This window comes from Heloderma suspectum, chromosome 4, assembly GCF_057233095.1.
Source record: "Heloderma suspectum isolate Gila_16-S chromosome 4, 16-S_ref, whole genome shotgun sequence".
Classification (NCBI taxonomy): domain Eukaryota; kingdom Metazoa; phylum Chordata; class Lepidosauria; order Squamata; family Helodermatidae; genus Heloderma; species Heloderma suspectum.
Genome location: NC_139461.1, coordinates 66,429,098 through 66,451,878, shown reverse-complemented (window position 1 = coordinate 66,451,878; position 22,781 = coordinate 66,429,098). Strand labels below are relative to the sequence as shown.

Below are 22,781 nucleotides of genomic sequence, written 5' to 3'. Positions count from 1 at the left end.
AGATAAGGGCACAGTTGGTATACCAGCCTAAGCTGATAAAAAGTGCTCCGTGCCACTGAGTTCACCTGTGCCTCAAGTGACAGTTCTGGATCCAAGAGCACCCCCAAACTACGAACCTGATCCTTTAGGGGGAGTGCAACCCCCTCCAGAACAGGTTGAATATCACCTAGCCGGGCAGACGAACCACCCACTAACAGTGCCTCCGTCTTGTCTGGATTGAGTTTCAGTTTATTAGCCCTCATCCAGTCCATTACCCTGCCCAGGCACTGGTTCAGAACAGCCACTGCCTCACCTGGTTTTGATGAGAAAGAGAGGTAGAGCTGGGTGTCATCCGCATATTGATGGCACCTCAGCCCACACCTCCGGATAACCTCTCCCAGCGGTTTCATGTAGATGTTAAATGGCATGGGGGATAGAATAGAGCCCTGTGGAACCCCATGGCACAATTGCCATGGCACAGAGCAATAATCCCCCAGCACCACCTTCTGGAATCGGCCATCCAAGTAGGAGCGGAACCACTGTAGTGCAGTGCCTCCAACTCCCAGCCCAGACAACCTATCCAGAAGGATACCATGGTCGATGGTATCGAAAGCCGCTGAGAGGTCCAGGAGAATCAACAGGGTCGCACTCCCCCTGTCCCTCTCCCGGCAGAGGTCATCCCACAGGGCGACCAAGGCAGTTTCCGTTCCAAAACCAGGCCTGAAGCCTGATTGAAATGGATCTAGATAATCCGTTTCATTCAAGAGTGCCTGGAGCTGTCCTACAACCACCCGCTCAAGCACCTTGCCCAGGAAGGGGATGTTGGCCACTGGCCTATAATTGTTAACATCCTCTGGGTCCAGGTTAGGCTTTTTCAAGAGTGGTCTAATTACTGCCTCTTTTAAAGCAGCAGGCACCACTCCCTCTCTCAAGGAGGAATTTACAACCTCCTGGACCCAGCCAGACAACCCCTCCTTGTTTGATTTAATAAGCCATGAAGGGCAAGGGTCAAGCACACAAGTGGTCGATCGGACTTGGCCAAGCACCTTGTCCGCATCCTCAGGCCACAGTGGTAGCTGGCTGCTTCTTCTGACTTCACTGAATTTTAGGGATGTACAGATCCCTTACCTTGCTCCACTTAGGGGCATCCGCGGTGGGGGGGAGGCAATCCATCCCTCCCCCCGGAATCCTGCCTGGCCAGCTCTGCTCCATGGCAAGGCCGCGGAGCTGCTTTCTAGGGCCAGCTGCAGCCAGATTTCTGGCCACTGCCAGGCTGCAGCCGCAAATGGGGGCTGCTACGCCAGCTGCCATTTGTGTCCCTGCCAAGCCATGATAGGCTACGTAAGTATCTACGTAGCCTATCACGGCAAAAGGCAGGGACACAAATGGTGACCGCTACGCCATTTGCATCCCTGCCTTTTGCCATGAAAGGCTACGTAGATACTTACGTAGCCTATCATGGCAAAGAGCAGGGGCACAAATGGCGTAGCGGCTGCCATTTGTGTCCCTGCCTTTTGCCGTGATAGGCTACATAAGTATCTACGTAGCCTATCAGGGCAAAAGGCTGGGACGCAAATGGCGGCCGCTATGCCATTTGTGTCCCTGCCTTTTGCTGTGATAGGCTACATAGATACTTACGTAGCCTATCACGGCTTGGCAGGGACACAAATGGTGGCCAGCATAGCAGCCGCCATTTGCAGCCACAGCCCGGCAGTGGCCAGCAGATGACCTGGAGCCGCTGCCGGAGCTGCCGCTGCCACCAGGTAGGGTCCGACCTGGGGGGATTCCGCAGGGTGGCAGGGGGGATTGCCACTGGAGTCTGTGGTGGAATTCTCCAACATCCCTACTGAATTTGCACAGACAGCTGATATCTGTATTGAATTCCAATGTTTAATGGCTGACAGTGTGGCAGATGGAAGCTACCATTGACAGGGTTCCTACCAGCAGCAGCCAGCATAAGGCCCTGAAATGAGGTGTTCCAGTAGGGACCAGCCAGTTTTGGATCTCTTGGATCCAAAGCCATTCCGTTTCCCCAAGACAGGCCCAGTGTGGGCACATTGGCTATGCCAGGGTGGAGTTTTAAGTGTGTGTGTGTGGGGGGTGGAATTTAAAATACAATAATCCACCAAGCTTTTCAGCCAGCAAAACTGATCTACACACCTTCTGCCTTGGCCCATCTGAGTTGGCAGCTCTTGAAATGTGGCAGGAGATCCACTGCTCTGTCCTGCTGTGGCTGGGTCAGCTTCAGTCCTGGGGCAAACTATGGGGCAAGTCTATTCAGCAAAGTCAGAAGGCAGAGATCAGAAACACAGTGTTACCAGTCAAGAAGACGGGTGGTCCAAAAGCAGGGTCTGAGGCAGAGCCAAAGTCAAGCACAGGCAAGCAGTCCAAATCAAGCACAATCCAAGGAACAGGAGTCTGGAGTTTAGCAGCATGAGAGATCAGTCGAGGTGACCTTCACTCTTGACTGGCCTGTTTGCAGCGGGTCTTGAAGTGTGTGCTTTGCTTCCAAGTGGCAGCTTGTGTCTCCACCTTCTGATGCAGGTGTGCTCTAGGGCTGAGCAGGTGCTCAACCTCCTTCTCTGACTCCTCAGACAAGGCACAGCCCTCAGGGCCCCCCATCTGTTTCTCAGGGTCCACCTTTACTGAAGGTCCAGTGTAGTTTCTACACAGCTGCCAGAGGCATCTGGGATATCACTAGAGTCAGGGGATCCCACAGGGTCTTTAGGCTCTGCCCTGAGAATCAGGGGATCCCATAGGGGCTTCATCCAAAGAGTCATCTTGGCTTGGGTCTGGGTCAGGCATGATGAGCTCCATTCCTCTCCATTCTAACTTAGAATTTCTCTGCCTTGGACAAAGTCATAGAGAATAAGGCTACGAACATTGATGGCTATGTATTACCTTCAATATCAGGCACAGTATACGTTTGTATGCCTGTGGGAGGGTGCTATTACACACCTATCCTGTTGCGGGCTTCCCACAGGCATCTGGTTGGGCACTGTGCAAATGGAATGCTACACTACATAGGCCTTTGGTCTGATCCAGCATAGTGCCCCTTATGTTCTTAAGCATGTTTAAGATGGTAGCCACAATCTTATAAGGAACCTAAGTTGGAAAATCCTTGGTACCCATTATTAAAATGAATACTAGCTTCAAAACAAGTACTGCCACTGCTGTCCTGACTGTGGAAGCTTTGCTAACAGTAGATGATCCTAAATTAGCATCTTAAATTAGCTTAGCCCTCCTGGGAGCTGATCTAGCACCCAAGAAACTAAACTCCTTCTTTCCTGCCATCCCATTTGAAATGAGGCTCTGTTTATATCTATTGGAGATTAACATCAAGAATCTTTAAATTAAAAAAATCCTTAGCTTTTACATGTTTTGTGAATTTTTTAAAAAAAATATCATTTAAAAAATAATGTTGAAGTAACTAGTTTTATGAGTGCCATTTTTGAAGGCACTGGCCTCTACGTTGTGAGTTTGCCATCTATTTAAATTAATTAACTGATCTTCAGTTACACTTCAGTAGGCATCAGATGACTCCACAGAGCAAATTATTTTGCAGTGGCCTATGGCTACAGCAAATAACAATGAAAGAATGAAGGAACAGAGTAAAAACTACAGTTATGTCTCTATTTAGGTTACTGTAAACCAGGGCAACTTGTGACCTGCCAGGTGCTTTGGTCTACAACTGCCATCAGCCCTAGCCAGCATAGCCAATGGTGAGGTATCATGGAGTTGTAGGGCAAAAAATCTGGAGAGCCACAAGTTGCCCACCTCTGCTGCAAACCATTGAATGTCAAATCAAGGGAAGAAGGGTGTCAATTTTCACCAGAAGTGCAGTGGCTTAGGCTTCTCAGTAGACCCTCACTTCCATGCAATGGATGACATTCTTCAGATCCATTTGAAGTGCTGGGTGGTGGTATTTAGAATTAAAAGTACAAATAATCATACCTAAGGGGAAAGCCTCCCATATTAGGGAGGAAAAGGTTTTGTAAGGTATCCACTGGCAGGCTTGCCATATTTTTTTCTGGCAGAGCTCTTGTGCTTTCAGCAGTTTCCTCAGGTGACATTTTGTCTTATTGCTGTATATCTGAGCCAAGAAAAGCTTCATCTCTTGAATTTCTGCTTTTCATGCAGGTATTAAAGGCACAGGAACCCTGCCATAGAATACATACATTCATGACAATTATGCACAGTATATAAACCCTTCTATTCAAGACTGCAGAGTTAATGGCTCAAATGTAGCAGAAAGGCACAGAAAAGTTTTAAGCACTGCTGTACAATGATCTGGCAAATGTCTCTTGTTAGATTTTACTTTATTATATGTTCTGTTGTCAGTAGTATCACACAGCATGTTCCCATTTATGGCCTGATTTCAAGTGTATTTCATTGAAGCCATTTGTTATCTCCGCCTGCCATTGGCTCTCACGCTACACAGTGCTTGTAGATGATGTAGTGGAATTTGGGGAGCTTGATGGCTTGTATGAGAACAGTTAATTAGGACTCTGAAGGATGCTGTGTATCCTTAATAATTAACTTCAGAGAGGACAGTGAAACTCAGCTGGCATCAATTAAAAGAGCTCTAAATCTGAGATTTAAAATTTGGAAAAAAAAACAAAACCATGGTGTTAAATTCTTAAAGAATAACTGCAGTAACTGTATTGATGTGATATTATTCCTGAACTGTTGTCATGGTTATAGCAAAACCTCCCAACCTAGCACTGGGGTAAAATCTAGCCAAACATTAAGCATTTTAAAGTTCCACTGATTTCAATAGTTATACAAATTTGGTACATGTGTAACTCTCTCATTGAAATCAATGGACCTTAAGCTTGAGTTACCACATCTTCTGTTTACTACCCAAACAGTGTCTGATTATATCAACTTGTTATTTTTGTCTTTGATCCTTTTTAAGGTAAAAAATTGACCCCTTGTTCAAAACATCCTCAAATCAACAAAAACTCCTCAGGTTTATGGATAATAGATATTAATGGGTCTGATATGAGCGCTGAAATTGATCCTATACACCTTACGTTCAACTTTTATGGCGAACAAGATCGCAAAGAGTTGCCACTTCAGCTTTCAGGAAAGTCAACACAAATCAAAGTAATTCAGTGCTTCTTTTTTACAAGGAGAAACAAAAATACCTTGGCATGTACACAGCTATCACCTGGAACAGATGATACAGGAGCTATACCTCTGTGTGTGTGTGTGTGTGTGTGTGTGTGTGTGTGTGCGTGTGCATGTATGTTGTTTTAAAACTGTAGGATGGCCCCCAAATCATGGAACCCATTTTATATACTAACATTGAATCCTGCAACCATTCCTTTGGGAGGCAATGTTTTTACAACAATGACCTCAGTAGTTTTGCATGTGCAGTGGTGTGCCTTTTAAAAAAAAATAGTGCCACATTGTCCATGACACTATACTTGTGTTTGACAACCCATAACACGTTTGCACAGAAACCAAGTTTTTTTCACGTATGTATTGGCTGATTGTCAACTTTTCTTCTATGTTATTGAGCTCCAGGGCTGGCTCCAGGTTTGAAGGGGCATTGGGCAAAGTGCCCCATGGGGGCCTCCTCCTCTACAGGGATGGTGAGTTGGCAGGCTTACCTGGCAGCAGGTGGCAGAAGCAACAGCATTCTGAATGGTGCTAGTCGCCTGGCTCTGGCCACCATTTTAGTTTCCCACAGCACTACAGAGTAATGCTACTTCAGGGGCTTTTTGGAAAATTAAAATGGCAGCTAGGTCTGACTGCCTGGCGCAGCTTTGAGTGCTAGGCTGGATTTTTTTTTTTAAAGGAGATCCATTAGCAGTGGGCCCCACTGAGGGGCCGGGAGCTGCCCTAGAAATACTCAAGGATTTGGGTGTTGACATTGGCCCTGCTTACCTTAGACACTTTACAATCCATCCTGGGAAGACATTATAGGAATGAATACATCCCCTAAATTCTTGCTTCTGTCACTGCAACTAGATTGTATCTCAGGGCTAAAACATACAGTACTTTAAATCCATATGTAGCAGCTATATTTTTTATTTTTTACTACAGAGCGGGTGCAGGGAGCCTAATCCGGATCTTTAACAGCCCCCTCCACTAGAGTTCTGATCTGAATCAGGCCTCCTGCACCTACTCTAGTGTAAAAACGGGAGGAAAAAAGATGTAGCTGCTACATATGGATTTAAAGTACTGTATGTTTTAGCCCTGAGATACAATCTAGTTGCAGTGACAGAAGTAGACAGAAGACAGAGATTTAAAGTAATGTCTGTTTTGGACTTCATCAAACCAGCATACCAAAGTGCTTGTTTACAGCAATGTTTGCAGTTTGCTAAACGGTAGATTTCCAACAGCACAAGAGGCGACTCTACACATGGACATCACCAGATGGTCAATATCGAAATCAGATTGATTATGTCCTTTGCAGCCAAAGATGGAGAAGCTCTATAGAGTCAGTAAAAACAAGACCTGGAGCTGACTGTGGCTCAGATCATGAGCTTCTTGTTGCAAAATTTCAGCTTAAATTGAGGAACGTAGGGAAAACCACTAAACCATTCAGGTATGACCTCAATCATATCCCTTATGAATATACAGTGGAGGTAAGGAATAGATTTAAGGGATTAGACCTGATAGACAGAGTGCCTGAGGAGCTATGGACGGAGGTCTGTAACATTGTTCAGGAGGCAGCAATGGAATCCATCCCAAAGAAAAAGAAGTGCAAGAAAGCCAAGTGGCTGTCTGATGAGGCTTTACAAGTAGCTGAGGAAAGAAGGGAAGCGAAAAGCAAGGGAGAAAGTGGAAGATATATCCAACTGAATGCAGAGTTCCAGAGAATTGCAAGGAGAGACAAGAAGGCCTTCTTAAATGAACAATGCAAAGAAATCAAGGAAAACAACAGAATGGGAAAGACTAGAGATCTCTTCAAGAAAATCGGAGATCTCAAAGGAACGTTTTGTGCCAAGACGGGCATGATAAAGGACAAAGAAGGCAGGGACCTAACAGAAGCAGAGGAGATTAAGAAGAGGTGGCAAGAATACACAGAAGAACTATACAGGAAAGATCTGAATGTCCCTGATAGCCAGGAGAGTACGGTCACTGAACTTGAGCCGGACATCCTCGAGAGTGAAGTCAAGTGGGCCTTAGGAAGCATTAGTAACAACAAAGCTAGCGGAGATGACAGTATTCCAGCTGAGCTATTTAAAATCCTAAAAGATGATGCTGTTAAAGTGCTGCATTCAATATGCCAACAAATTTGGAACACTCAACAGTGGCCGCAAGACTGGAAAAGGTCAGTTTACATTCCAATTCCAAAGAAGGGCAACGCCAAAGAGTGTTCAAACTACCGCACAATTGCGCTCATTTCACATGCCAGCAAGGTGATGCTCAAAATCCTACAAGCTAGGCTTCAGCAGTATGCGAACCAAGAACTACCAGAAGTACAAGTGGGGTTTCAGAGAGGCAGAGGAACTAGAGATCAAATCGCCAACTTTCGCTGGATCATGGAGAAAGCAAGAGAATTCCAGAAAAACGTCTATTTCTGCTTCATTGACTATGCTAAAGCCTTTGATTGTGTGGATCACAACAAACTGTGGCAATTTCTTAAAGTGATGGGAATACCAGACCACCTTACCTGTCTCCTGAGAAACCTGTACGAGGGTCAAGAAGCAACAGTAAGAACCAGACATGGAACAACCGATTGGTTCAAAATTGGGAAAGGAGTACGACAAGGCTGCATATTGTCACCCTGCTTATTTAACTTATATGCAGAGTGCCTCATGAGAAACGCCAGGTTGGAAGAATCACAGGTCGGAATTAAGATTGCTGGGAGAATTATCAACAACCTCCGATATGCAGACGATACCACCCTAATGGCAGAAAGCGAAGAGGATCTAAAGAGCCTCTTGTTGAGGGTGAAAGAGGAGAGTGCAAAAGCTGGTTTGAAACTCAACATTAAAAAAACTAAGATCATTGCATCTGGCCCCATCACTTCCTGGCATATAGAAGGGGAAGAAATGGAAGCAGTGACATATTTTACTTTCCTGGGCTCCAAGATCACCGCAGATGGTGACTGTAGCCATGAAATTAAAAGACACTTGCTCCTTGGGAGGAAAGCTATGGCAAACCTAGACAGCATAGAAAGAAGCAGAGACATCACTTTGCCGACAAAGGTCCGTCTAATCAAAGCTATGGTTTTCCCAGTAGTAATGTATGGCTGTGAGAGCTGGACTATAAGGAAGGCTGAGCACCGAAGAATAGATGCTTTCGAATTGTGGTGCTGGAGAAGACTCTTACTTGTCCCCTGGACTGCAAGGAGGTCAAATCAGTCAATCCTAAAGGAAATCAACCCTGAGTGCTCATTGGAAGGACAGATACTGAAGCTGAGGCTCAAATATTTTGGCCACCTAATGCAAAGAGAAAACTCTCTGGAAAAGACCCTGATGCTGGGAAAGACTGAAGGCAAAAGGAGAAGGGGACGGCAGAGGATGAGATGGCTAGATAGTATCACCGATGCAATGAATATGAACTTGAGCACACTCCGGGAGAGAGCGCAGGACAGGAAAGCCTGGCGTGCTATGGTCCATGGGGTCACGAAGAGTCGGACATGACTGAACGACTGAACAACAACAACAACAACAAATGGTAGATTATAAATCAAAGGATCAATGACTTTTAATTTACCCATTGTAAGTTAAAATGAAGACATTGCTTGGAACTGCAGAAAAGAACATGCCTTTTTTTAAGCTTAAGAGAAAGATGGCCTAAGGGCTTTTTCACACATTATGCAGGACAAAGTAATGGTTTTTCTACTGAGTATAGGCAGTTGGGGAGCTGCTGCAGCTAACCCTAATTCCCTTATACATGTACCAGTGTGATCCCCCTCTTTGCAAAAACGTGTTGGTTGCAATTATATTTTACATTTTTAAGTAAGACACATAAAAACATCCCAGATGCATACTTTCAAATGTAATGTGCAAAGAGAGCCTAATTCCTCAGTTTTCTAGTGGTTATCAAATTGAGATTAAACTTTCATCTGATCAATACAGTGTTTGCAAACAGTCCATGTTTTCCCATATAGAAAGATGCACTAGGACACTGATATTTCTTTTAAATGTCTAGACTGCCATTCATGGTTTGTTTGTTTAAATCCAATTTGTACTTTGGGGTGAAATTCTCACTTAAAAGCTGATGTGTTGCTTTAGTGATAGAAATTATTGAGACATCAAACATAAGGGACTATTAGGTTATAGTACATACAGTTCTATATGGTGGCTCTTGACTGCTCTTTTCCCTTCTCATAGGATGAGCTGACAAACATTGGATCCCTTTACAAGGTTCAGGTATCTGGTCTACATTCTCAGCTAAAAGAACCCTGGCATCTGGCCATGTTGCACATGAAGCATACAGGCACCAACCAAGAGATGTGGCTAAATTTTGACTGTTGGTTCAAACCCAATGAAGAGAAATGTGTTGAACTGCCAGCAATCTGTTCCGACCAGGATCCTTTGCCTGGTAAGATGAATCTGTTTTCTTTATAAAGGCAAAAGACCTTGGATGCCCCTGTGCAGCTGCTGATGCTGGCTGTGCAAAGCTTCCAAGAGAATGATTTTGACCTTAGATTGCAAAGTGATGGATGTCCTTCTTTCAGTTCATCTATTTTTCCCTCTCCAGATCTAGTCAGCTAAACTATATGGAACAGCTCCCGTCCTATGTATGTTCACTTAGAAGTTAAATCCCACTGTGAATGTTGACTATTGACTATTGGGATTTACAAGAAAGCATGTTCAGGATTGGGGTGTCAGTCATATTACATGGAATTGTATAAACACTGGGCAAGATCCCTTTTGCAAGCAGACGACACCTCCACTCACACAATGGAGGAGTTAGGCCATTTCTCCCCAGGCATACACAGCTGCGTCCCACAGTACTCAGGTGCACATTTAAGGCTGTGCGTACTTACCAGATACAACAGAACTTACATCTGCATAAACAAGCATAGGATTGTGCTGCATGCCATTAAAATACAATATATCAATTTAGTTGCCAGGACAGCAAAGTAAATTGTGATGACTATGCTAAGCAAATTTTTATGTATCATTTAATATGTTGTATTAACTACCCAGTGAGGTGAAATAAGGGGTGGGCTTCGCATGGGTGCTTTGAGCTTATGAAAGGTGCACTTCCAAAGAGGAGTACCATAGTAACAAGCTTTTTGCTGGGACCCATATTATATAACCCCTTCACTGCTACAGGACTACAGGCTGCATGATCTTCAGGTACAGAGAAGGCTAGAGAAGCAGACACCAAGAGATGCTTAATCAACAGGAAATGAGGGGGCAGCTCTGACTTGGCATGCGTAATACCTCACACGTTCAAGCACTTAAGCTGTTGACTGATAGGTCCCAGAGAGCCCTGTGGTTCAGCAGTCACGTGTGCATCCCAATGGGCTTCGTCACTTGCCACAGATATGCTGGTCCCTTTGCCCAAGGCGCGTTGTGTTTTGAAAGGGGACTAGCATTATGGTTGGAAAAATGATTTCCCAGCTTTTGTGTGTTCAGTTCAACCATAATTCACAAACCACCATAGGTTTTGCCACTGATACTACAGGTTTTGTTAGGAAGGGTGTGGAGACTCTGGTGTTTACTAACACTGGAGTAGTAAAAGAAGATTTCCCCACATTTAGGGCATGGGAATACACTAGCCATTCCCCTCCACACAATGGGTTTGCTCAGAAGAACACTATAATCACAGTAGATTTCCCCTCCAAGGCATAGCTCATGCTGGGGGTGAGTGCCTGGAGGTGGGAGCACTGGTTTGGGGAGGATCTCATAACTGGGTCTGCTGGGTGGGGGCTCGTGCTATGGATGGATGCCTGGGGACAGGGTTCATGCCAGGGGTGTGGGGTGTGGGCCTGTGTCAGAGGTGGAGGGGTCTGGTGGGGGAGCTTGGTTGGAGGCTCCAGGCTGGGGGGGAGAATTGGAGGGGCAGTTTGGGTGGGGTTCATACCTAGGTCTCTGCAGTGGAGGCTCTTGGCCAATCTAACTGGTGGGGCAGAAATGGGAGGTGACTGGAGGCAGAGCCAAGGATATCCATTTTACTATATGCAAGCCCTTTGCAACACAGTTCAGCTGACCAGCCCCCAGACGTTTCTGCAGAATAACAACACAGAAAAAGCGGTTTGTGGCACAGCCCACTTATTGAAAGCAACCGGGGGGGGGGGGACGGACGGACCATTTTACACACACATACACATGCTTACATGGGAGTGAGCCTCATTGAATTCAGTGAGACGTACTTCTGAGTAGACCTACATAGGTTTGCTGTATATATCCCATCATTTAAAAGCAATTTGCACACAAAAGAAATAATGCCAATGTATATTCTATCACAAAAATAAGAAGAGGAGGAGGAGGAGGAGTCATCTTAAGCTGCAGCACCATAAATTGAAAAGGATTTATATTAAAGATAGAATCCACCCACACCAAGCACAGTATACAAACACACACACACGTAAGAATTTATCAGTTTCCAAATCCCTCCCTGCACGACACACCCGCCAAATCCAAATACATTGTTACACAACCTGGCAGCACAGATTTAAATGCATTCCCCTAACCTTTATTTATTCAGTCACCCCATGGAAACAAAAAACACTAATCAACCACCCTTCTGCAGGGGCAGGGCACAGCCCCATCATTCCCTCTCTCTGCCTTGGTTGGTTGACCTGGACCAAGCCGTTCTGCCATCCCTCTGGATCGAACATTCTGAAGGCTCCAACCGACTTCCCTCAATACAAAAAATTGGGCTTTTGGTGGGGAAGCTCATCTTCCCCAAATCTTGACCAGTCTTAGTGGGTTTCAACCTAACTGCTGGTTAACAAATTCTCTCCAAGCCTGGCAATTTTGGCAGCTTTCTATCCATATTTCATGAGACAGGTGGTTCATCATGCCTTTTTTTCAAATTTTCATGCCTTTTTTTTTGAATTTTCAAACTCATTTTTTTTTCTACCATAGGCTATGGATTAGAAGAACTCCCAATGGACCTGTATCTCAAAGGGCAATGCTAACTTCCATCCATGAGGCGTGAACCCTTTTTACAGATAACATCCCATAATAAGCTTTGTTATACACCAAACCTAACTAATCTGCTGGAAAATTACGTAGCTATCTACGTGCAAAATTTAGAGCAGATCAGACAAGGGGGAGCTTACCTATGCCCCCCAAACTGACTTTTTGCTCCTATGGAAAAATGCGCAAAATGGTGTTCCTGACTGGGCAACCCACAATAAAAGCTAGCTCATGATGGGTGGAGCTGATGGCAGTTGTAGCTGAGACAGCCTAGGTTGTCTTATGCACATGTCTGCTTTGACAGAAAAGTCACATAATTTATTGGATACAGATAAGGCAAATCAGAGAAAGAAGCTCCTGAATTAGCAAAGTTATACCTCGGTTAAAAAAAAACAAAGGAGGCACAATTTCAAACAAGTGTCTCTCTTTACATAGCATATCTAATAATCCCTCTTGATATTCTCTTCCAAAGTAATGGCACTGAAAGCAAGCTAAGTATAGTTGACCAAATGTCCTTTCACGGTACACATTCATTATTAGCAATGTGTATATAGACCTAGTCTTTCTCATTTGTCAGATTTTCTTTAATTTTAATTTTTCAGTCTCAATGCACAACTGGCCTTTAAAATTCTTACTTCACTGCTACGATCTTTTTAAAAAATATATAATTCAGACTTATTAAAGCAGTGACTTCATGAAATGTCACAATATTTGAATCCATCTCTTTTTATTATGTAGCATTCAATATGAATAGCAGAAGCTTGTAAAAAGAGCTGTAGGGAAAGTTTTAAAATATAAACCATTTCTTTGTTTCTCACCCCACCCCATTACCTATATATGAGAATGGCAAATTTAACTTATTATTTCTTAACTTTGCTAATATGTTTTCCATAATCTTGGAAATCCTGATCCTAAACATATATACTGAGAAGTACGTTCTGTTGACTTTAGTGTTATATATTCTTGAAAGAACACACTATACAAAGTGTGTATAGGCTGCAATCCTATACACACTTACCTGGGAGTAAGTTCCATTGAACTCAGTGGGTTTACTTCTGAATAGACATGTATAGGATTACACTGCGAATATGCTTAGATCTGTAATATTATAGTGCAATCCTATACTTGTCTACTCAAAAGTAAGTACCATTCAGTTCAGTGGGATTTTTCCTGGGCCTTTTTTCCTGATGCCTATATATATTCCGGATTGGCTCCATTTTGAATTGCTTTACCATGGATATAAATTTTAAATGCCAAAAAAAAAAAAAAGGAGGGAGGGAGGGAAGGGGAGGGGAGGGAAGGGGAGGGAGAGAGAGAGAGAGAGAGAAAGCAAGCAAGCAAGCAAGCAAGCAAGCAAGCAATGCTGGGGGCGGGGGGGAGCCAGCAGGTTATATAACTTGAAATAAAGTTTCTGTTTATTCTGTTCTGCACTGGGAGACAAAAACTGAGCCTCTTGGTTTCTGCAGTCTGCCAAAAATGAATATGACAGGAGAAGTGGGGGATGGAATTTTAACATAAATCCATTACAACTGAGCAAGAGCTGATGACAAATCTGAGGTCCTCCGCCAATACATCTACCCTTCCACATACCCAATTGCAAGTAAATAATTTGATGAAGGCACACACAGAAATTTGGCACTAGATTTATAGAATGGTTTTTAATATTCTGTGCATGAAAATCTTCCTAAAATGTGTGCTCCAGTATGCCTGCATGGAATCAGAATGACTGAGCTTCCTATTACCTGCTTTTTCCCTGGTAAATGGAATGGAAATGCTTCCTTTGCTCGGGTACTAGGGCCCCTGCTTTTACAGCAGGAAAATGAGGCATTTCCAATTGCCAAGGGTGCAATCTAATAGAAATGTCTTTGTATGCAGTCCCAGCTGAAAAGAACAGGAACTGTACCAAAATACAGCTATATACAAATCAGGGCTCTCTGGCAGCTCGGGTTCAGGGGTTCTCGGACCTGGAGTTTCTTCTGCTGGTTCTTTGGCCTCAGATTTCTGGACAGCTGGGTCATGGCAAAATATAGGATGGATAACACATGGCTTGACCTAGTACGTGTGAAAAGTATCTAAGGGTTTTAGTAAACCTCAAGCTAAACATGAGTCAGTCATGCAATATGGTGGCTAAAAGGTAAAAAAGGTAAAGGTGTCCCCAACCAGTCATGTCCGACTCTAGGATGTGGTGCTCATCTCCATTTCTAAGCCGAAGAGCCAGCGCTGTCTGAAGACGCTTCCGTGGTCATGTGGCCGGCATGAGTGAACACCGAGGTGCACAGAACGCTGTTACCTTTCCCGCTGAGGTGGTACCTATTTATCTACTTGCAATTTCTTGCTTTCGAACTGCTAGGTTGGCAGAAGCTGGGACTGAAGACGGGAGCTCACTCCGTCACGCAGCACTCAGGTCTCGAACTGCTGTCCTGCCGACCTTCCGGTCTGCAGTTCAGCGTCTTAACCACTAAGCCGTGGATGCTATTGTAGGCTGCATCAATGGAAGTATGATGTCCAGATCACAAGGAGTAGTGATAGCACTCTGTTCTGTGCTGGACAGACTTCACCTGGTGTACTGTGTCCAGTTCTGGGCACCATAGTTTAAGAAAGATATTGACAAACTGAAATGGGTCCAGATGATGAGGGGTCTGGAGACCAAATCCTGTGAGGAAAGGTTGAAGGAACTGGGTATGTTTTGCCTGGAGAAGAGAAGATTAAATGGTGATATGATAGCCATCTTCCAGTATTTGGATGGCGGTCACCTAGATGATGGAGCAAATTTATTTCAGCTGCTTCAGGAGGTAGGACCTGAACCAATAGGTTCAAATTACAGAAAAGGGGATCTCAGCTAAACAGCAAGAAAGACTTCCTGGCGGTATGATTTTTGGAAAATGGTGGACTCTCTTTCATTAAGAGGCTTTTAAGCAGAGACTGGATAGACACCTATCTGGGATGGTGAAGCAGCAGATTTCCTGCTTTGATGGACTACATAATCTCTGAAGTTTCTTCCAACTATATGATTCTAAACAGATTCCACTGTGACAAAAAAGAGTTTATATTAAGAGTTATAATTTTATGGCCTAAGCCATTCAGCTATCTTGTAAATAAATGAATATTGGAAAATGTCAGCTTTCCCATGTGATCCATCCCTAAATTAAGTCAATGTGTAAAATCCAACAAAATTCCTACTTATTGTAGACCCATTGAAATGAATGGGACTTAAGTTAGCTTAGCCATGATCCTTTAGGTAGGACTTACATTGGATTTTAACCACTTTCGTCCTGTTTGGTTTTAATGGGATTGTACTGTTGGCTTTACTGTTTCAATGATCAAGCTAAAATATAAGGACAATTAGTATGCAGTAGAGCCCATGCATTTTAATGAGACTACTTCAGTGTAAATGCCATAAGGCAGCCATGTTAGGAAAACCACCATGACAACATCACCATCTGTGTCTTACAGTGTATAGCAATGTAAGACAGTGATCTGTCTAAGACATTAAAAAAATGTTTTAACACCTTTAACCTGGTGTTTTATTATTTTATCTTGTTGTTCACTGCTCCAAAATCTTTTGATGTGGAGCAGTATATAAATATTGTAAACAAACAAACAAACAAATACATAAATAATCTGACATTTCCTTGAGCACTCCTTATTGGAATGGAAAGGCAAGGTTAAAAAGTCCCATAAACAAATAAGATATCTAACCTGTTCTTTTCAATCCTATTGCTCCTGCAACCACAGTAGAGGCAAGGCAAGCCAAACAACATTTGAAATTCCCAACCAGCATTTAAAACAGAAAATTATAGAAGGGTGTATATGAACAGGTGGATATTCCACAGCTATAGATTGTTTTGTCATACTTTGTTTTGATATTTTATCATTACCTTGTTTTAAAAATCAGATGTAAGCCACCTTGATGACCTTTTGATGAAAAGACAGGGTATTTTAAAAAATAAATAAAGAGAGTTGTCCCATGTGTACCACAATCCTCTGAATGCTTACTCAGAGGTAAGTCCTGCTATATTCAATCAGGCTTATTCTCTGGTGTCTGTTTAGGATTGCAGCCTTTATTGATTATAGTCAGTTAAAAAATTTCAATAGGCTAAAAAAGTTTTTTGACCCTGATTAATTGAGCTGGAAATGTTTAAAACTGTGTTTATTGTTTATTTGTTTAAAACTATTTCTATCCCTCTGTGTCTAGAAAGTTATGGTGGCTTTATTGTAAACAATAAAACACTGATAAAAACAATACAATTAGAAATTACAATGTAAGGAGTAGAAGCAGGCTATTAAACCAGCCTCAGTTTAAATAACAGCAGTCCAAAAAAGCAGTGAAATGCTTTTAAATATAATTACTTAACTGCAGATGGCAAGTGCCATCTTAAAAGAGGCATCCCTCCCATATGGGACAGAAGAGAGGGATGTCTTTTCTAAGTGATGCCTACTATGGCAGATGTATGAATCCCCTAAAAACAAAGTGTTATCCTTTTTTCTTTAGAAATAACTTTTTTCTTTCTTTTTTCTTTTCTCTCATGCAAATTTATGCAGTCATTAATCAAGTAGTTAATCCATTAAGGGCACAATCCTATGCATGTTTAGACAAAAAAAAGTTGTACAACTCCCAGCATTCCCCAGCCAGCCATGCTGAGAGTTGTAGGACTTTTTTCTGTCTAAACGTGCATAGGATTGCACCCTAATTACCTAAAATGCATACAATTAATAATCTAAGCTTTACTTTATTAGGTAACAGCCCTACAAAGAAGTAATAAAGTATTTTTCTGCATCTACTCTTTTGCTCAAATTAAATAGTTCCCTTTAATTGTAGTCTGTGGATAGTATTGCCAACTTTTCAGTGGCTCCTCTAATAGCAGCTTTATCGGCAGATATTAGCAGGTGATCATGCTTATCTCTATGCTGTGTAAATCTTCACAAGCTGATTCCTGCATACCAGATTGCTGCTAAAAGCACGGGAGGAGCTCAAGCCATTATTCTTCCTGACCATTTAGCGAACTTACATGTGGCACAACCATTTATTTGAACTCGCTAACATTTTGCCCCACAGGATCTTATAATGTTGGTCACTTATAATGTTTGTAGCAAATCTACAAATCTACAAAAAGTTGATAGAAAAGGATCCTGGCTCGTTTGGACAAGGAGTCTGACTGCATTACTTTTATGTCCCTACAGTTCAGTGAACTGTATATACACACAGAGCTTGAACTGCAATTTAGAGATTCTCGTGCCTGATTTGCCTCAGCAAATCAAGGGAAGTTGGTATCTGAGGACATTTCCACATGATTAACCAGTACGTGACCAATCACATTTTCTTAGCCTAGTGGTTGTGAAGCTGTGGAGCGGCTCCATCTTGGGAAGCATGGGACACCTGAAAGGGGGGGGGGGGCTGTGAATAATTCCAGTGAAAACTAGGTAGGATACAGAGGCAGATGGAGCCTTCCTTTACCCACTAAATCTGGGGTAAACCTCCTCAAGATGAATTGGGAAGCACGGGATATGCTTTTGGCTGGTGATGATAGCTTCAGTATGTGAATATGGTTTAGGTAGGGATGTATGAGAAAATCATTTCAGTTCATTTTAGACCTGAATTTACCCAGTTTGCTCCTCCCAAACTCAAACGCAGACTCGAATGCAGTCTGTGGTCAAAGTCGGTATGTTTCTGAACTTGCGATGCCATTCATGGACCAAAGGGACATGTGTACATTTGAAAACTATGCATGAAAAAAGGGTCTACATTCAAAAAATGCATACAAACACACTTGAATCAATGGGAGTATGTACTTTCAATGCGCACTGAAACAAAAACAACACTTGCAAACTTGGAATGAGCTCTGGGGTGGAAGTTGGAGATGGAGGTTTTGCTGATTTGCACATCTCTAGGTTTTGGTAGGAGCCGGAGGTCAGAAATATCCTATTCTTCTAATGTTAGCATTAGCTATATACTGAAGTTCTCAAGTCCTTGCATTAAGCAGCACAGCTCTGGCTTGTGAGGATGCCATAAGATGGGGATGTTTGGTAGAAAGGCAATTTCAAAGGTTGAGAAACCACTACTTTACCATTATCTTCTCTCACAGATAGTAGTATAGTTTCCAGTCTGCACATACATGGGGGGAGGATGGCCTTGCTGTGGGAATGTAGAGTTACTATTGGGTGATACACACACACACACCATGGGGCAATCTACATTACAACTTTAAATTGGTTTCAAACCTGTTTTTAGTGATTATGGCTACCAAATACAGGAATTCTGGGAATTGTAGCTCTAGGAAGAGGGGCCGCTTGGGCAGGGGACAGGGGTCTCTAGCAAAGAATTCTTAGTACACTCATGAAACTACAGGATCCCTTTAGATAAACTGGTTTGAAACCAGTTTAAAGTTGTAATGTAGATTGCCCCCATGTTTGAGCTACTTAACCGTAGAATTAAAATGCTACAGTTCAGTGCAGAGAGAGCAAGAGAAGAGGAAGGTCTCTTAGCATCTTGCTGGATGAATACTTCCCTGCTTAACAGCACCTATGCAGAAGTTCTCACTCAGCAATATATATTTACAGGCAGATTAGGCAGTAACTGTAGCAACACTCCCCATAGTCACTGTGGAAAGGTGAGGAGAAGACTGCTGCCGCACAGTCACAGCTGCCTAATATAAACCTTAAACACACACACACACCACACTCATCTTTATTGTTGGATGAGTGTTGCAGCAAAACATTTCAGTAGAAGTGAGTTTCATGCTGTGGTCTCCTCAAGCTGTCACTGTAGGAGTTAAAGAACCCTTGACTGAAATCTAGCAGGTAAGGGCTGGGCTTTCATTTTCTTCCAGAGCAAGACTCTCAAGCTCAGCTCTCATTTCTAGCCTTTTGCCCCAAAATATTTTGAAACATTAACATTCCATCCCCAATTCTCAAAATGGTATGTAAAGAGGGAACATGTTTCTCATACCATAATTTAGATCACAGTTTCTGTCAGGTCAGTGACTGTGGTATTTGTACAACCATTTTTCACTTGACAATAGGATCAGCGTTTATAGCTGGAGGAAGTATTGCATTTTCCCAGCAAGATAGTGCAGGCTCAGTGCTTGGATATTGTGATATCCTCACAAAAGAAGCACTACCTTTGAGGGAAGATGTGTAAGAACAGCTGTGCAAGAAGTGAATAACAGCTTTAAACTAATAGTATACACAAATAAACATTGCCTGAAAAAGCTATAAATGTTTTTTTATCACTGAAAATATGTAATGCATTGTTTTCATTATATTGCACAATACTTTTAAGTTTAATATCACTGTGACAGCATTACAGTCTTCTCAATCTAAGATGCTTGATAGTCTGACATTTTTATTTAGCAAAAAATAATTACATGGGTTGAAAACTCCTTGAGACAATGAGATTGTAGTTTTCATCTAAGTCTTCTTTTATATGTTCACAATACTAGCTGGAAAGGAAATGTTTAAAAAAATATATGAGAGCACAAAGACAAATGACTTGGGGATTATCCCTCTGATCTCTGGGGAATAGGCATAATTTAAAAATTAAAACTGAATAACTAGAAGGCTCAGAGGGCCTGATACATTTCCATTACAGGTCACCAGCCCTTAAAATAGAAGGAAAACCTGTGTGGAACTGGACTGCCTAGGGAAAGCATGAGATCCTCCCTGTGTGTTCTGGAGCAAAGTAGAGGTATTATCCACTCACCTGGCAATCCCAGACTGCTATCCATGCTTGCTGTGAAAAACAAATGGGTTGCAAAAAAGGCTTCTGTCTGTTCTATTTCCCATTGTTGCCCATTTGTGTCATGTGCACCAATAGTTATCACTGCAGTATGATGATAAAACTGCTGTGTGTAGATTCAGCCTTTGAGAGCTGTAGTGTGGCATGATGTCATGTATCATCATGTTATGTGCCCCCTTTCTGATTGCTTGTTTTTACATAGCCTGCATGAATGATGATGTCAGGTGATGTTTACTCATCATCACCAATTAGTATATAAGAAGAGCTGTGCTGGATCAGAACAAGGTCCATCTACTCCAGCTTTCTGTTCACACAGTGTCCAACCAGCTGCCCACAGGAAACCCACAACCAGGACATGAGTACAACCCTCCTGCCCATGTTCCCCAGCAACTGCTGTACATAGGCATACTGTCTCTCTGATACTGGAGATAGCTTATAGCCATCAGGAGTAGTAGCCATTGCTAGCCTTATCCTCTATCAGTGAATTTGCCCAATCACTGGTAAGAGGGTGGACCTGCAAAGCCATCCTCCTTGTGGAGCCAGAGCTGCAGCAGCGGTGATGATAAGGGAAGCAGCTAAGAAGACTACTTCAAGTACGTTTGGGGGGGAGATAGATGGCAGGATGATTGAAAATGTGTGTGTGTGTGGGAAGAAATCTGTGTACTACTTTACTGCACATGCTCTGGAGCTCACAATCAGTTCTGAGCAAATTCATAATACATTGATCCAGGTCTGCTGCAAAGATGAGCATTACAAACAGATGAGTTTTGACCAATGAGCTGACTAATTACGAAATTTGGTGGCATCACTAATTAGAAGCAGTGCCACAGACACTCTGTATGAATGGTTTTTGTATCCATTATCAGTTCAGTCTGCAACTCAGATCAACTTGATCAGGTTTTTTCAAGCTTTTGTGAAAAATATCTGAAAGCAGCCAGAGGGTGAGTAGGCTGTACCCACTCATATATTTTGGGATGGTAGAGTAAGGAAGGAACTTACTTCTTCCCTGGCAACTACTTTCTTCTGCTTGAACAGGTTGTTCTTGATTTTAGGGATGCTTCATTTGAATAAGTTAATCCCATATTTTATGCAAATTTAATTAGGGTCTTTTTTTCTAGAGTAGCTAGTTAGCAAAATAACTTCAGGGCATTAAGGCAACAGTCTGTAAATCCATCAGTGAAGGTTTATGCAGATAGACCAAATGAGTAGAGGATAATGTGACAGATGAGGACTTTTCAACTGCAACACACACATAACGTAAATTTGCACTGAAGTAACTGTATTGACTGATACAACTTACTTTACTGGAGCACAGCAGGGCTTCTCCAAAATAATTTATTCTGCTAACGTGGTAGATAAATGGTAGTAGATAAACACACTTGGTTGGTTAAATCATACTTACGAACTGGCTTAGAGATGAGAAATCAGGATGTGAAGAGACAAGTTTGTATGTATCACAAGCAAAACACTGTTTGATTTATTAGAATGTGTGTGTTGCTTGCAGTTTGGGTGAATATTGGGTCCCAGGGCATGGTCTAGTAGCACATAATGCATCCACCTTGCTGAAGCTAAGCAGGTTTGGGTCTAATCCTTGCCTGGATAGGAGGCTACTACATGGGAATCCTTTCTATGTCACCATGAGTTCCATGATGGAAGAAAAGCAGGATATAAATGTAATAAATGAAGAAGTAAATAAACAAATGTTGATCTCTGTGTCCATTCATAGATGAGCAGGTCTCTCACATAGTATATCTTATGAATTTATATTGGCATGCATTTTTGAACTTGCACAATGTAATTGACTAAAATTGTCTGCCTTCTCCCACCCTTATTTTCTATTTTATGGTGCAATCCCATGCATGTTTAGATAGAAAAAGAGTTGTACAACACACAGCATTCCCCAGTCAACTGTGCTGGGTGAGAAATGCTGTGAGTTGTAGGAATTTTTTTCAGTGTAAATGTGCACAGTATTGTGCCTAGATAATCTTTTTCTATGGCCTTTGATTCAGTAGCAATGAGAATTAAAGGATTCTGATTTAGAATAAATTCTGACTAGAAATACTGCAATATGGCCAGTGGGAAAGATCCAGTGCTGCTCAGGCTAGTTACATTGTGCAAGCATGGGTTTCTGCCAGTGCCATGTCAATAGTGCTTGCTGGCATGATGGGAGAAAGTATTGGCTTCTGCTAGCGCAACATAAATAATGCTAGTGGCCAGATAGCATTGGATCCTTCCCACTGGAATAATTTTGACAAAAAGATGTTTTTCATGCAGATATTGGAATCACTGCATATTTACAGTATATGGTAGCAAATCCTTTAATAAATCTGTCCCTTCCTTAGTTAATAATGTATGTCTATGGGCCAATCTACATTGCGCCTGCCATCGCAATGAATTTGGTGTCCCATTGGGTTAAATGCTTTCGCATTAAAATGTGATTATTCACACTCACCCATTTTCCCCATTGCAGTGCTTCATTGAATGCACAAGCTCGGTTCACACTCGAGCGCTGTGCTGTTTTCCTGCTGTTTTCTTGCGCGCACTTGTCTGATCTCGGATGCTAAGAGGGGTTGGCCCCGGTCAGTAGTTGGATGGGCGACCGCCTGGGAATCAGGCTTCCTGCACTGAGCGGGGGGTTGTTGTATCCCTTCAAATGAGACTAAGTTTTACCCCCTCCTATCCCCTGCTCTGGATGTGTTTTTTTTAAATTAAGGCGTTATCCTCGCAGAATCGGGGCTTCTTCGTGATGTTTTTTTTTTCTAATTGAGGCATGATCTTCAAAGCTTCGAAGTTGTGAAGGTTCACAACTTCAAAGCTTTGAAGATCATGCCTCAATTAGGAAAAAAAAAAACATTGCAGAGAAGCCCCGATTCTGCGAGGATAATGCCTTAATTTAAAAAACACACACACATCCAGAGCGGGGGATAGGAGGGGGTAAAACTTAGTCTCATTTGAAGGGATACAACAACCCCCCGCTCAGTGCAGGAAGCCTGATTCCCAGG

At 42.6% G+C, this 22,781-nt stretch overlaps 1 protein-coding gene across 1 annotated transcript in view; it reads left to right on the top strand.

Moving 5' to 3' along the window:
- RP1 (RP1 axonemal microtubule associated) overlaps window positions 1–22,781 on the top strand; it is a 291,823-nt gene that overhangs the window by 177,907 nt on the left and 91,135 nt on the right. Inside the window, exons 35-36 of the mRNA XM_084848072.1 lie at window positions 4,898–5,088; window positions 9,279–9,489. Coding sequence (XP_084704198.1) covers window positions 4,898–5,088; window positions 9,279–9,489 — 402 coding nt within the window. The remainder of the gene's footprint in view (window positions 1–4,897; window positions 5,089–9,278; window positions 9,490–22,781) is intronic.